This window comes from Struthio camelus, chromosome 17 (assembly GCF_040807025.1).
Source record: "Struthio camelus isolate bStrCam1 chromosome 17, bStrCam1.hap1, whole genome shotgun sequence".
In the NCBI taxonomy this organism is placed as follows: Eukaryota; Metazoa; Chordata; class Aves; order Struthioniformes; family Struthionidae; genus Struthio; species Struthio camelus.
Window position 1 is genome coordinate 11,236,829 of NC_090958.1, and position 15,969 is coordinate 11,252,797.

At 43.8% G+C, this 15,969-nt stretch overlaps 1 protein-coding gene across 29 annotated transcripts in view; it reads right to left on the bottom strand.

The window, feature by feature from the left end:
• The window catches only part of ARVCF (ARVCF delta catenin family member), a 305,859-nt gene that overhangs the window by 95,785 nt on the left and 194,105 nt on the right, over nucleotides 1-15,969 (bottom strand). For 22 of the 29 annotated variants that reach the window (XM_068911528.1, XM_068911536.1, XM_068911526.1 and 19 more), the window contains one exon: nucleotides 4,598-4,756. In XM_068911528.1, coding sequence (XP_068767629.1) covers nucleotides 4,598-4,723 — 126 coding nt within the window. In that variant the 5' untranslated portion in view covers nucleotides 4,724-4,756. Of the gene's footprint in view, nucleotides 1-4,597; nucleotides 4,757-12,806; nucleotides 12,846-15,969 lie in introns of all 29 variants that reach the window. The other 7 variants (XM_068911517.1, XM_068911516.1, XM_009666723.2 and 4 more) reach the window with 1 other exon arrangement.

A 15,969-nucleotide genomic window follows, 5' to 3' on the forward strand; every position in this document is an offset into this window, starting at 1 on the left:
CTAACTCTCTGAAAACTTACCACATCTCAAAGATGATATAAAAGGTGCCTAAAGAAAGAAAAAAAGGGAACACAAACATGCACCGATCTCGTTTATTTTACCGAGCTCTCTCCAACCACCTGCTAACAGGCTCCCTTTAATCCACTGCAGTTGTCCCAGCCTCCAGACTAAAAGTAGCAGTTTTCTCTCCAGGCTGACTTTGACTGTTTTTGCATGCTATACATTTGGCTTCTGGAGGATTATAAAGTTGAGATGAAGTATTATGTGATGCATCTTCCGTGCAGCAAATGTTACAGCAGGATTTAGCCAGTATAGTACTAAGAGAATAACAGTTCAGGGAAGAATTACTCAGAGATATCTCATTTTGAGAGGCAAGTTTTCACAGTTTAAGATTTGTCAAACATTCAGTTCAGCTGTGCCTTCTCCCTGCTTTGCTGCTAGAGGCGTCTTCAAAGAAGTGGGGGAAGAGCAGAGCAGAAGTGCCGATGCTTCTGGATTAAAGCTGTTTACTTAACACACTACAGAAGAGAATGACCTCTATAAATTATGGTCCTGAAACAATGGGTACACAAAAAAAACACAAAGGAACAGCGTAACACAGGAGCTTTCATATTTACACCCTTTGCTACGCTTCAGCTCCAGAGACAGCAGCCTGAAGAGTCACGAAATGTATTAAAAGTAACAAGCAAGTTTCTGTTGCAGAAATCAAAACACATTCTAAACAGCACTGGGTCGACTAATCCCCTTATAAGTCACCCAGCAAAAAAACCCACATCTCCGGAAAACTCCTCCAGTTTTGGTGGCTCTTTAGAAACCACAACCAGTGTTATTTACTCTGTCAGAGGAAGCATCTTGCGCTGCCACTTCCTTTGTGGAGCACGTATGGTTGGAAATGGTGACTTGGCACTGTCCAGAAGAGCTTTCTAGCTACAGAGGGAGAAGAGCTGGTTCTAAATATTTCCCCAAAAAAGAGTAGAGAAAACACAGCAACTTACAGCATGAAAACCTTTTTCAGTATGTTGTCCTAACCACCTTGAGGTTAAAAAAAAAAACAAAAAGAAAACCTTAATTAAAAAAAAGGTGTGCCAAGCATAAATCCGGCCCCGGTGGTTCTGTCAGAGAGAAGACATAAATCAGGTTGGAGAGAAAGTAAGACACGTCAAGAACTAAGCTGCAAGCTGATAACTGGCTTAGGAAAACCAGTATATGATGCTAATACTGAGAAACAGTTTAAGAGCTAGAAAAGGGTAGGAGTAAAAATCAAGTCTCAAGTAGCCTTTAATTTGAAGAACAACAGGAGGGTTAAGTTATTAATTTGTGCAGGGTTGGGGTGCTGGAAGGACCACACCGACTCTGAGGGTGCATGTAAAAACACATCTGACTTTCTACACGTATATATATTTAACAGACAGTGCCACTATCTCAATTTTAATTACCCTTATTAAGTAACAGATTAGATACCATAGATGTGAGGACTCCCGCCATAGGAAAGGATGCTTTACAAGGATAAGAAGGGCATGCACCCTAAAAGCACAGCCAGATTCACGTTCTCCATCTGGGAGGGAAGAGGCAGAGAGACGTGGAACAGCAGTTCCCGGGCTCAAGAGAGATCCTGCCAGCGAGAGCTTCGCCGACGAACAGATTAAACTTGGCCCCTCACAGGGCCGTTCCCACTCTCCCCAGGCAGCATCATCCTCCCTTCCGGGGCTGCCTTGGCCAGTTAGCAAGCCCACAGCTCAGGGGACAGGGACAGATTCCTGGCGGCAGCACCACCAGCCCTTTCGGCCCGACCCCTGCCAGGAGATGGGTGCTGTGACTCGCGCCACCCCTTATTATCGAACAATATACACGCCCCTATCTGGGCAATCTTTAAATAAATCTCAAAAGGCAGAACTGCCACAGAATCAGACTGTCCTACTGGGCAGACCCTAAGCAGGATGGGTGAGATTTCCGCCATGGGGCAGTGTTTTACTGAGGTGCAGCGGCAATTTGTCTGGGACAACCAAACTTCCACGTGGTCAGAAATCCTGTAGATCACCATTAAGAATTAATAGGGTATCTACTTACTATGTACATGGTTGCACATCCACAAAGTGGAGGCCCAGGGAGACTGAAATCACAGTAGTACCCCCATCGTTGTGGTAGAGCAGGATCAAGTCCTCCACCTCAACGACAGCCCCTTCTACAGCCCTAAGTCAGCAGGAGGAAGAAAGCCCTTACAACAACCTGCACACCCAGGTATTTGCATCTCGCATCCTAGAGAAACTCTGGTTCACTGTCCTCATCCAAACAGCAACGTCAGAATTTTGCCTCCTCACAAAGGTACTATGAAATTTAAGTTTCTTTTCTTTGTGAGGCACTTGCATATAATAGCATGCCCTATAAAAACACCGCGATGATATCTATTAGAAATGATAGCAAGTCGATGTCAATCAACTCCAGGATGCTTAACTGACACTATGAAATTCAAGTGACAACAGTTTCCATTTTCACGTTCACTATCAAAACAAAAAACAAAATGAAAACCCATGTGATTAAAAAAACAAAAACAAAAGCCTGACCTCAGGCTCATATTCAGGAGTTGTTAATCTATGCCATATTATCACAGCAAGACAAAACAAAACCATTGAAGAGCCAGCAGCAACCTCCCTGAAGTCCCAGCGCCTCTTCTGACAGAGTTAGGACTAAGCTAGCCCCATCCGTGTTTTGACATTTCAGTATCACTTTCCGACAACAACTGGATTTTTCAAAGAGCTGGACTGTTAAGCAACGAACTGTTAAGAAACCTCTCTAGACAGAACATAAGCTGAAGTCAGTGCAGTCACTCGGGATTTATGTTGTTTCAAAGACGACAACTACGTACCATTCTTAAAACACTTGAGTGCTTTGAATGAACTTAATGTAACAGAATAAAGCATTGCTCTGCAGCATTAGCGCTAAGAGATGCTCTTTTTCTAATTTTCTTTTCCTAAATGTAATATAACACTTGCTTTCAAGCTGCCACTGTTCTTTCCTGTAGGAAGATGGAAAAATAGCAGGTACACCACATAGGAGAAAATCGCATCTTTTATGCTATGACAAACACGCAGCTTATCAGTGGCATGACTTTCAGACAAAATATTTCATTCCATGTCATCCTGTTATCTAGGGACCGTTGCATAGCCTTTACTCTATTTTTACAGTCATAGCTATCATTTTATTCCCCTGCATAGCTGCACTTACAGCCTCCTAAAACTATGTACTGCTATTAGAGCATATAAAAAGGTGTCCATCACCACTGTAATTTTATCACTTCCTTCCTGTAAACAACAGTTGTTGCTGCTGCCGCAAAGAAAATAGCATTTGTTTCAAATAAGTTACAGATGAAATAGATTATTTGAAGAGCTAAAATAAAAAAAAAATCACTTTTAAGACCCTCATTTCCTTCCAACAAGGACAAAATAGTCTAGATAAATTTATCTTTTAACTAAGCCAAACAAATATTAAACTAGATACTCAGTTTATGGCAGTCTCTGCAAGCCCACTGATCTCAGGAAGCCAATGTTCATTTACTCCAACTTGAGGATTTGCTGTCCTGAACAGGTATCACAGAAAACTGCAATTCTGGAATGCCAGTAAAAATAAACACTCATTTATGCAATGACCTCTATTCAACTCCTTCTAACACAGCAAGCAGCTGGACAGTCTCTTTTTTCCATCAATCCTGTTTAGAAGTTGTTTTTAAAAAAAAAAAAAAAAACCACACCCCCTTGATCTTTCACATCACCTAACAAAGATGCCAGCTCAACTCCCAAGACCCAAACGTCAAGGCATGTTTTTGTTCTAACGGTACCCAAAAGCATGTTAGGCAACTATGAACATACAGCACTTGCTCAGCAGAGACTGCAAAATCACCTTACACAAGGTCTAGGGAAGGGAACAACAACAAAAAACAAAAACCGATGCAACATCCACAGCACAGAGGAATGTGAGGTACCAGCAGCCTGAGAAAATACCCAGCTTTCCCCGTGCATCAGGAATAAATTTCCACTCACAAGACTGATGCAGAATTTAAGTGCTGTGATGTTATTAAATAGAACATTTTGTGTTCTGAAGGACATAAGCATAATCCCATATTGTTAAAGATCATAACTAATTTGAAGGCATACTTCCAAGCACATTCTCCTCAGCGGCAAGTCATTTACTCCAGGCCCTACCATCTCATCTCACTCTCCTATCACTGTATCTGTTTGCAGCGCATTGCTGAGAACTGTATCAGTAAAATAAAGCAAACTTTACAGGAAGAAATAGGCTGGAGAAGAATTGTAGTGGTTTTGTTTCTTTAAGTGGGATAACTTCTACTGTCCAGCTCACAGCACTGCTCCAAAAACAGCTGCATCAGCACAGCTGACAGGGAGCAAACTGGACACGAGGACTTCTTCAGTTTTGCTTCTAACTCAGCTTTGCTGGTAAAGAGGACACACATGAAATCACAGCTCACAACGGCATGATTTGCATTGCTCCGTTCTACTCCCTGCTATGTTTGTTCTATGACTAGGTGATATTTTGCCGTTTTCCTCACTGGTTATATTTTAAGGTCCATCCCACCCCCTCTCACCTTGGTTTCAGTTCTCCTCGTGGTTCCATCTTCAGAAGTGACAATAGACACGTGGGAAGTGGGAGTGCCTGGGTCTTCCTCCACAGTAACGGTCTCTTCCACCATCTCTTGGGGTTCTTGCATCATTGCTATTGATGTCTGGTTGCTGGGGCTTTGTTCCTAAAGGAGCAGAAACAAAGGCATCCATCACTTCTACCATCATGGCTTAACTCTTCTACTGATTTCAGCTTTTTGTTTTTTAATTAAAAAACATGTTTTACCCAACAACTTGCAAATAAATACTCAGAAGAATTTACAGTCCCAGAAAAGCATGCTGCAGCTATGCTGGTCTGACTGGACTCAGCTCAGTAAAGGGAAATCATGTGAAGCTGCTGTCAAGGACTTCACATTTATAGGCAACCTACAACAGAGTACTACTTTATATTTAAACTTGCTTTAAGCTTTCTCTTCAATGCCCAGTGTAGGAGGAGTGGAATTTCTGCTCACAGAAACATTCATTCTGTTCCACAGTGAACAGGACTGTTGGGTTTCAGAGCAGTTAATCTCATACACTATTAACAATTTATTTCCATTTGATAAAACACACTCAGTTGCAGACTACAGAAGGCTATAAAGGATCAAGACCTTCTATTAAAGCAGCACCTGTCTCCCATTGTCCAGAGCAATGATAACTTTAAAAGTATGGATAGCTAGAGATGAACAGCCAAATTATTAGGAATGCTACTATTCTGACATCCTCCCTTCCATGAGTCTGTAACTGCTTACAAGCTCATTTAAAAGTTGTCACAGATGCACAACATAAAGAAACACTGAACAGAATGGAACTAGATCAAAGGCTGGTTCTCGCAGGGAAACTGCCTGAAAACAACGCTTCTGCTTCTCATGCGCACGAGTGCCTGAACTTTCCTTTTCAACCTGCAACCATCTCTCTCAGCACACAAGTTTGGAAGTTCCCCTTTGGTTGATGAATGTGCTTCAGAAGCTTCAAGGCAAGTGGTTTAAAAAAAAATAGATATAGAAATAAGACTTTTCCCCAACATTATAAATCCTCAACCACGTAAAATGAAACGGCAGATTGTTCATTTCATTATACGCCATGAAGGCGGTGGGCTACACGCAAGCACAGCATCCACCTACACAGACCTCAAAGCCAAAGCAGGGCTTCTATTCACACGTCTTGTCAAATAGAATATAAAGAATATCCTTCATTAAGGAACACATACACAGAGTCTTTATTTTTTTTATTAAACAGAAGGAAGTAGTACACAGGGCCTTAAACCGCAAAGTCAACATAATTCTCCTCGAGAAAACGTCGTTGACAAATTCAGTCTACCTTTTCACATCGCAGGGAAACAAAAAGATATGGATGAAACTGTTGCCATGCAGGAGCTAAGTCTAATTATGTCAAGGCTTAAATATCCTGTATCTGTGAGCAACCTCATCTCCAGTGAACTGCTGCATTTTGTTTCATAACATTTTGTTTGGCAAAATTGCATTTCATCCCGATAATGGACTTTGGATTGCACCCTTGGAACGGCCAATTTTTTTTAAGCCCTGAAGGACAGTATTCTTCCAAATGACTTTATGCTGCTGAGCAGGAGCATGGTATTGAGGTCTCATTAGGCTCTGTAGGGAAAAATGTACTTCGTTTAATCCTTGTGTGATCTGTAACTTCCTTTGAGGCAAGCTGAGATGCCCTTGTTCAGTTTCCTTTGTTTGCGGCTCTATTCTGGCATTCTGGAATTTGGACTTCAGCTTGGAAGTCACTTTCATTTTCACATAAGTGCTAATATTAACTAAGACCATGACAATAAGCCTCAGGCAATCATCTCAGTCAAAATGCAACATGGACAACCTTCAAAGGTAGCACATACTGGACCACCAGAGGTGCTATAAGCAGCCACTGCTCTAATTTCTATTAGAATTAGCCTGAGAATAACTCAGGCTATAGAATTAATCAATCAGTATTAGGCTTCTGAAATCCTAAAGAAAATCCCTACTTTCAGTCTGCAGTGTTTATCGTTACGGCCAATAACTTCTGATGCACGCTGAATCCTCTGTGGTAGGGTTCACAAGTCAGATTGCATCCTCTGACCACAGTTTCAGGAGGGAAATTAGCTCCTGTGACAAACGTATGAATCCCTTCACGTTTTTCTTGACCGGCTATATTCCAACTGCAATTCTATTCTCCTCACCCCACAGTAAAGCTTCCCCTTAAATAGAAGGGATTTACACAATACTGCAGTTCGGTGAAGATTCAGAACTTCCATTCATCTTGACACAATCTTAGTCTCACCAGCAACAAAGAAATTGGTTTCACGTGCACAGACTTTTCCCCTTACACCTTGTCCTTGTAAACCTTGTCACTGCCATGGCATCAAGTGCCAAAACTGCTTCAAGGTGGGATTTTCTTACTCCTCGCACACATGTATGTACACAGGCGCATCTCATCCATCACGTTCATTTCTAGCCGCCCCCTGAGGTGACTAAATGAATTCATGGCTCTTCCTTCTCCTCTAGATTCTTCAGAGGCAAACCTCGTATTGTGATAATGAACCTGGGGACATGGAAGGAGGAAAGAAATATTTTGCTCTTTGTGCTTTTGCAGTACTTTTTAGTTTATAAAAAATAAAGTCTCCCTTTGTATTCAGGCTGCCTGTAGGCAAAGCAAATCTTTAAAGCTTGGCACTTAAACATAAGCAAACTGAAAAATAGAACATATTGACTTTAAATGAGCACCAGAGCTTGTTTTTATCCTGTAGCTGCTCCTAAAACAAAGATTCAGGGAGATATGGTGCAGATCTGCATTCCTAAAGGAGAAAACTATTGGTAGCAAGAGACCGTCCTGAGCCTCAGAAAGCATAAAAGCTTGCCAAATTGAAGGCAGATATTCCAACGCAGACAGCTAAACGGACTACATATTCATGTGTTTTCCTTCTTCCATGTGAACTACTGAGGGACGAAGCAAGAAAAGACGACTGAATATCATCCAACTTACTCTTCCCTGAATCAGCTTCAGGAGTTTCAGGTTCTTTCATCTCCAAAGCCAGTACTTTCTCTACATTGCTCACTTGTAGTTGTCACAAGCTTTCAACAAAATCTTTCAATCTTTTCTATGTTATTATCTGTTTTGTTTTAGTTTCCATCGTTAGATATTTTAGGTCATTACAAATTGCAGAAACTGGGACACATTACCCCTTTCAACCACGTTCCCCTGTGCTCAGCTTCTAAGCCAGTATCTAGGACGCTCTTTTGCTAAATACATCTCAGAGACTCCAAACACTTGCTAGAGCCCAATTATCCAAAACAAAAGTAACCCGACAGCGCTGGAATACTACTCCCGCCGTGAGCAATCCTACTGGTATTTTGCTACCTGCTAGACAAGAAGAGACTCCAGTCTAGGACAACGCACTCTCCTTCATTTGCCTTGCTAGGGTGCTCTCAAAGCAAACACAAACCGACAATTCCTCTTTCCCTACCGCAGTGGCCAAGGGGCTGTGGCCTGACTGCTGGACAGGAGGGGGCTCCCGAAGACCAGAGGGATCTGCCATTCTGCAGCAATCACCAGCATCAGTTGAGCACCTGGGAAGACCAGGTCTAACAGGAGCTTCTTTCCAGTTGCCATCAATGGGAGACTGTAGGGATCGCTGACAGCTCCTGCAGGGCAGCTCCTTTCTCCTCCAGGGACTGCTCCCTCCCCTGGAAACGTTCAAGCACAACTGCCAGACTACAGAGAACACCCCACCTCTGTAAAATGGTGATGGGATTCCTCTTGCAACAGGTCACCACAAGGCAAGGTGACACCTACCAAAAACTGGCTGAGTGTTACCCACACGGTTCCCTTCAAATAATCATCTCAGGTTCCTTCCAAGAAGTTTATGAGACAACACTAAGTTGTAAGAATAGATTCCAATCCTGCTATTGCAAAGGGTATCAATAGCCAAGGCTTTTCTCCCTGCTTTTTTTTCCTCAGTACTAAATGAATGCTATCCTGTTTATCTGTGTTTAAATCTCCAGCATGCTTTAAAAACACAAACAAAAAACCAAGCTATTTAAACAGCAAAACAAGAACCAAAAAAAAAAAAAAAAAATCAATTTATGCCTAGCCTGTAAAAGTTAAGTGCAGATGAAACAGCTAAAGGCCTTGTAAAATAAGCAAGAACCATAAAATAATAGTAATTCTTGTTTTGTTAACAACCAGAGTGATTTACCATTTAGGGCACATCTCCCAGGGCTTATTTTGCATTAGAAAACTACAGCTTCTATAATCATAAACATTTCAATTTCTAGAGTTATGTTTTCATCGAAGTAGCTATTTCATATCTTTTTAAATAAATGAATAACCTCCCCAGGAGGGTCAGCCATCCTACTTTCAAATAGTAAACAAAGTTCTTTATTCTTTGCCTGAGAAACAATTTAAAAACATCTGCAAATAATATAAAATTACAGGAGATTACTACTTCCACTAAAACAATCCCTCTTCAAAAAACACTGAAAAGATGTACATTGAATCGTCATTCTCCCAGAGACGCCCTTTGTTCCGTAGAGAGCTGCGCAGGCTTTTCAGGTTACTCCTTACTCCGGGCTACAGCTGGGTATCAGATCTGAAGGTTTTTGCAAAGCACAAAGGCTGGTCTACACCAGTGGACATGCTTGTCCCTGAACAACCCCAGCACAAACAAAGCTCAACTGTATCAATTCCTGCGAAACACATCACATGTCTGGGCATAATTAATGGCATTGGACAACAGTTCTAATTTGATTAAATATGGATTCTCCCTCCTCCCTTTCTCACAGTTTTTGTTTAAATTACTCATTCACTTGCTTTTAATTTCCTTATTCAATTTTTGCAAAGCATTTGAGATTATTTATAACTGCAAAGTCAGGCAAACATCACTTTTGTCAGGATCAAGTCTGGTGCTGTGCATTCCGATGCTGTTCTGCAGAGTTGGTCCCCCTCCTACTAGGTCCGTGCTTCTAGCTCAGTCAGATCCTCAAGCTGCGATTTGCTGAAGGCATGAGGAGAAGAAAAGAAGAGAAGAGGCAAGTCTTCAGGAACATGCCAATCCCATAAGCCATGACATAGTCCTATTCCTGCTTTGAGGCTCTGTCCCAATGGGACAAAGAGCAGGAGAACACTGGTGGAGTTTGCTGAACTCTTGTGTATTCATGGCAGACCTTCTTCCAACATAAGGTCCAGCTCCCCAGCAGATGAAGCCTCCAATCTGATTACTATCAAGTTCTGCTGCCTTGTCAGAGCTCCCTTTCTTTCACCACAGCCCTGAGATCCTTGCTGCACTCTCCGCTCTTGATTCATCCAGGGAGCTTTTTGTGCATCTCGGTAGCACGGCAGCCAGAACCCCCAAGAGCCAGCACACCCCTCGCAGAGCCTAGCTCAGCCAAAGGACAGCCCTGGAGGAAACTGCTCCTGAAGCGTGATCAAAAAGGAAGGAGAAGACAGGGAAACAAGCCCTCCCCTACAGCACTGCAGGCAGGCAGGGCACCTTCCTGAAAAGCGTGGCGACTTTTATGTTCAAGGACTGCCACACACCTTATTTGTCTAATCCCCAAAATGCAGCGAGATCCAGAGCTTCAGCACCAAGCACTGGTCACGGCTATCCAAACTCTTCACTACTCAAGGAAACACTGCTGCACAGCAGGGATCAAGAGATGAGATACTGTCCAGGCAAAATGACTCCAGAGCAGCAAAACGCACCGACCGGCCTATACTAAAACCAATGCAGTGTTGCAAACTCCCTGGTGCTGCAGATGCACAAAGATTTTTAAGATGGGAAAACATAAACATCTACTTTCCTATAGAACAACTGACCTCCTTGTAGTAAGCCTACTCCTCCAGGTAACTATCACATGTGAAAAAAAATGTTAAAAACCACAAAACAGCACTAGTTATGGATTCTACTCACTTCGGTGTGAACCCAAACACGCTACCCTACGACAAGCTTCCAGGAGAGCTCTTCAAGTTGCTCTGTTGGAGCTCGCGTACAAGCTTTACCCTACGGCTGGTCAGGTCTGAACATAAGGAAAACGTTAGCCCTAAATGAAAGCAGGCTGGCCTGGCATGGCGCGCCAGAATGAACTCAGCCGCACACCACAATGCGCCAACTGTTCCCCGAACACTTACACACTTCCTTTGTCCTTTAGAAACACACACGACAAGTGAGTAACAAATAATGCCAAGAGCTTTTAGAGCCCCGAGGTTAAAAAGGAACTTTTCAGCAACTGAAGAAACCTCAGCTACACAAGTTTTGAAAAGCCACAAAGAGCCGCTTCTTTTGCGAGCGGGCATGGTAATTCACCATCTGAAGGCATCGCACCTTTCAGGGACAGCGAGAGGCGGAGGTGGGGGAGAGGCAATCAAAACCCAGACGAGGCCTGGAGCAGCAATATTCATCCCTCAAGCGCTGCGAGATACACTGGGGTCCTGTTCAGCCACGCGGTAACTGCCCATCAACACGCAAGTCTACAGCACTTGCCCAACGGTCAACAAAGAGGGCTTTTATGCTATTTTAAACAATCTGAAGTGTCTCAGTTAATGGAAGATCGGGCAATTGGCCCTCAACTATTTCTAATTGACTGGAATGATGGATGAAGCTAAAGGGAAAGCTGACCCACTGAACTTTTCCATACAAAGCTAGAAAACTGGAGGAGATTGTAAACCGTTTACAAGAACCAGAAGTGGGAGAGGCAGAACCCCAGAGGCTTTGCTCCTCTTAACCTGCTGCAAAGCTGTTTTAGACTAAGGAAGACAAAGACCCTCAACTCAGAGCAACAAACAACAAAAAACACTGGGGAAGGCCTAAACAAATACGGCATTTTTCCCATGCTCTCCTCCCCTTTCTCCAGTAGCTACTTAGCTCTGCCATGCAAGCTGGTCCTTTGAACCAGAAAGGGCAATTTGTCACTCTGACAAGACGGACGTCTCTCAGGGCTTTGTACTGCCTTGCCATGTTTTCCCGATCGACTGGGTGTTAACCGAAGATGTCAAGACATTACAACCCAATCAATTTCAACAGACTGGATGATATAAACTTAAAAATTACATGTTAATCAGTCCCACTACACTAAAGGTGATGCTCAGTGAATCGAGCATGCACAGTGATTTTCAGAACAAAACAGTCACCATTAGCTGCATAACAGCAGTGCTACCGCACTTCGACAAAGCACTCTGCTCTCCTAAGCAGCTCCTAGGAGGGGGCACATTATCCCAGTAGGGAAATGGATGCACAACAGGTCCAAATTCACAGCACCTACCTCACGAAGCTGCTTCAAGATATCTAACTGCACAGTAACTTAATTTTTCATCTCTAGTCAAAAAAGCAGAATAGGCAGCTTCAGAGAACAATTCAGATCTTGCACAGACAAGATCTCCTCCTCGGAGGCATCCGGCTCCTGCCACCAGTTCTGTAGGGAAGTTACATCAAGCCTGAGGCCCTTCAAGGCTGCATTAAAGCCGGGGGATAGATCCGGGCCTCAAAGCACAGATGTAAGAGGTCTGCGGTAGAGCCCGGAACTGGACGAAGGTATCACAATTCAGTCCTTAGTCACAAGCTTGTTCTCCCCACAGAGGTTCATCAGATCATGCAGTAGAACAGAAGCATAAGCCACATTTTTAATATGGAAAAAGCAAAAAAATTAAAGAACACACACCTGGCATGCACAGTGTTAGGGCCAGCCCTATTTCTCCCAGCTATTGATGCTGTGGCTAATGTTTATCTGCCACCAGGAAAGCTCGCTAACTGAACAGGAAATGATTGCCTTTCACCAGGATTTGGTACAGTGCTCACTCCGATTTGCAGTCCTTTAGGTCTGCAGCTCTTCAGCCAAACTACTTCCCAAAGACAAACACAATGCAAATCTGCATGTCTAATCTGCAACTAAACCCAGAACAATTCTCACTTGCTTCCTCTCTGGAGCCTTTCACATGAACTAATCGAGGCTAAATTAGGAAGATTTTTAGTGGGATGAGGTTACATCATGGACTGCAATTTTCCAGCAGGCTTTTTCCTTCATCTCCACCTGCTGCCTCCACAATGCTGGCTGGCATTAAGGGTGGTGTGGGATGACTCATTTGTACATTCCTTTCTGCAAGACGAGCATTCAGCTTTCCTTTCTCCTTGACCCCATACAGTTTTGGCCAGAAATAAAAGACTGATGCATGTATTGCTAGATATCAAGTCCACAAACTTACATGCAGATAGGAGTCAGAAGTACAAGCTAGGTCCTTCATCTAAAACAAAAAAAAGAGCTGTCAGTTTGGTAGAAGAGGTCAGTAAGTTTCTTTACGCAGTCCACACGCCCCAGAGACTGCCCCAGCCACTTCAACTCATTACTAGTGTGTTAAACCAGAAACAGCCAGAGCCGGCCTGTCATCTTCCGGCTGCCACGCAGGCACACCTACCTGCATTGACACAAAAGCCCCTCAGAGAAGGGCCTTTTTTTTTTTTTTTTTTTTTAAATAGCCATACCAGATCAGTGTTAAGTTTAACTAATCTCCTCACCCACCCACAGTCCTGCCTGTAGATCTGAACTACAGAACTAACGTTTTTTGTGGCAAAACACACCGCTGCAATGCAAAGAGCAAAAAGCTTTTTCAATCCTGAATGAGAGAGAAAGAGCAAGTGGATCAGTGATTAATTTTAAAGGCTAAATTCCAAGAAGGCTATTTCAAAAAATAAATTTATTTCTCATTCTAGGGAATATGGAGTGATTGACAATACATCTCACCACCTGTCTCACAAGGAACGAGCTTGCCAACGTCTCCCACTATTAAGCACCAAAGCAGGGTTGTTTGGCATTGGCGAGGGCAGGACTGCTCCAGTCCAAACAACCCCCCCAGAGATCACCCATGAGAAATCACGTTCTGGGCTGCCCTCCCCGATCCCAAACCAAAAGCCACTCTCTAAAGAGAGCAGAGCAGGAAACGTGTGAAGGGCCTCTAACACAAGCCTGGCTCTCAATATTATGTAACCCCAGGGAGTAAAAACGTGACAGCAGCAAAGAAACTTTGCGGGAGGTCTTTGGATGACTACAAGTCCATTTGAACACCAAAAGGCACAAACAAGCCAACGAAACCACAGGCCGCTTCACCTGCTGTAAATCTTCCAAACAGAAGAGATTCCAGCAGAAAGACAATTTTCCCAAGTGCGATGCAGTTACTATGTTATTTCAACGGCCCAGTAAAGTTCACTGATGGCTCTCCCCCAGTAGCACATTTACTCATGCATTTTCTGTGCATTTCAAAGACTGAACTTGCAACCTCTACTTGTACATGGACAGTCTTCACACAGACTGGAAAGACAGCAGGCAGACTTGTTAAGCCACTGTTAAACAGTAAAAAGAGAAGACAAAAAGACAGCATTCTTGAAGCAAAGCTCAGGGGAGCCCTGGTGCACATCACCTGAACACAAAGTTCGCAATTTAACAGAATGGCCAAAAAAGGCCACCATCAATCTTGGGTATTAGACAGGGAAAATGCTGAATAAGAACATTTCATTATCTCTGTTTGGCATCAGTGTGGCCACTACTGGAACAGTCTGTTCAACTTCAGTGCCTGCAACTCGGGAAGGATGCAGAGATCCTGGAAAGGGCTCAGACCACAGTGAACAACAGCCAGAACAGGATCCCTTATCGAGTCCTACGGTCCCAGCTATTCAGCTCAAAGAGAAGGTCAAGGGGCGATATGATCCCAGCTCAACTGCCTAAAGGGGTAATGGAAAGTTAACAGAGATCCTTCAGTCTCACAGATAAAGGTTTAACTAGTTCCAGCGTCAGGAAGCCAAGGGCTGACAAATCACACGTGTAACTGGACATGTTTCATTTTAATTTTTAAGACAACAAGTGGCTCAAGTAAGAAAAGCTTACATGCTAGAATTTTCCTCACCACCTATTAATTTGGTTGGACCTATTTAATAAACATGTTCCTATTTAATTAGAAATTCGCTAAGGGAGAGATCCTAATGTGGGCGCATACAGGTGGTCACGCTTGACTGTTACACCTCTCTGAAGGTTTTTGAGCCTAAGAGTAAATTTAAAGCTTGCAAAGGACTCCCTCCACTCACTCCCCCCCTCCCCACCATTCCCTGCTGATGGGAGTGCTACATAAGCGCAACCAAGAGATTTTTGCCTGCCAGGGAAGGGGCTCAAGGAAGGTCCCACGCTCAGCAACGGTTTCGGCTTCAAGAATTCCCTCTCCTCCCACCAGTCCACCGTGGTGATTTCCCTTCTCGGCTCTGCCAGCAGCATTTCAAATAAGGTCAAGCCGCAAACCAGAGCTCTGTGCCAATTCAACTGGGAAACCACCACCACCAAGGAATGACTGTCCATCCTGTCCCCCCACCTCTGTTACCTACAACGCAGCTCCAGACCTGTTGTGCCAGCATAACAGAGATGGTTGCCTAACAGTAGGAATAAATGACTGAAGGGAAAGAAGATGAGAACCATTTATCCAGGCAGCGTCACCAAGAGAACGCCTGGAAACCCCCGGGGCCGCTCAGCGGCAGGAGCGGAGCGCCAAGCATCAGCAGTCTGGCAACCTAACAACTCCACTGCACCAAGGCTGCCCTCACTGCACGAGGAGCGTTAGTCACGCATAGCGAGAATTATTTAGGCGAAGGTGGAAGTCAGCTGTCCAGCAGTAAATATCTTCACTAGAAAAGTGAAATAGCTCTCTATCTTCTAGTTAAGCATTGGGGCTCCCCCCTCCTTGTTTAAAGCAGCTCCGGCTAAGTGTCCCACATGCCTTCTGGAAACAAGCATCCTTCTGTGACCAAACCTACTGGCACAATTTGCACTGAAGTGCTGGAATTGTAAAATCCAATAATATTTGCCAGCCACCCATTTATTTACATAATATCTTTTTTTTTATTATTTCTGTAAGGTGTTTGGCACTTCACAATGGAATTTAAACGTGATAAAGATTTTAAAAAGCGGCAGCTCAAGAGCTTGTAATCTAAGTTACTTCTTTCAAACAGGTTCTCGAAAGGCTTTTCAGAGAGTCGTTTCTCAATTAATCCCGCACAGGTAACGACAAGAGGACGCACAAGACGAAATTAAGGGCTTGCTGTTAACCAGCATCACTAATCCAGTCAGAGAGCTGGACTCCTCCTCTGAATGCTGCGCTCTCCTCCGCAGCTGGCAAGACAAGCTGCAAGATTGCTCCTTCAACCCGGGGACAGGCCAGCTGTGTTTCACTCCCACTCCCTGGTTCGGTCTCGTGCCAGGAAAGGGAATCTTTAATTTTCCCGAGGAAGCCTGCCAAGTCGGGGCTGCAGAGAGTCGGTGAACTGCTCGCCAGCTTGATCATAGCCAGGCCAAAGCTTTTCAAAGCGCCTAATTCCCTGCGCACACACCAA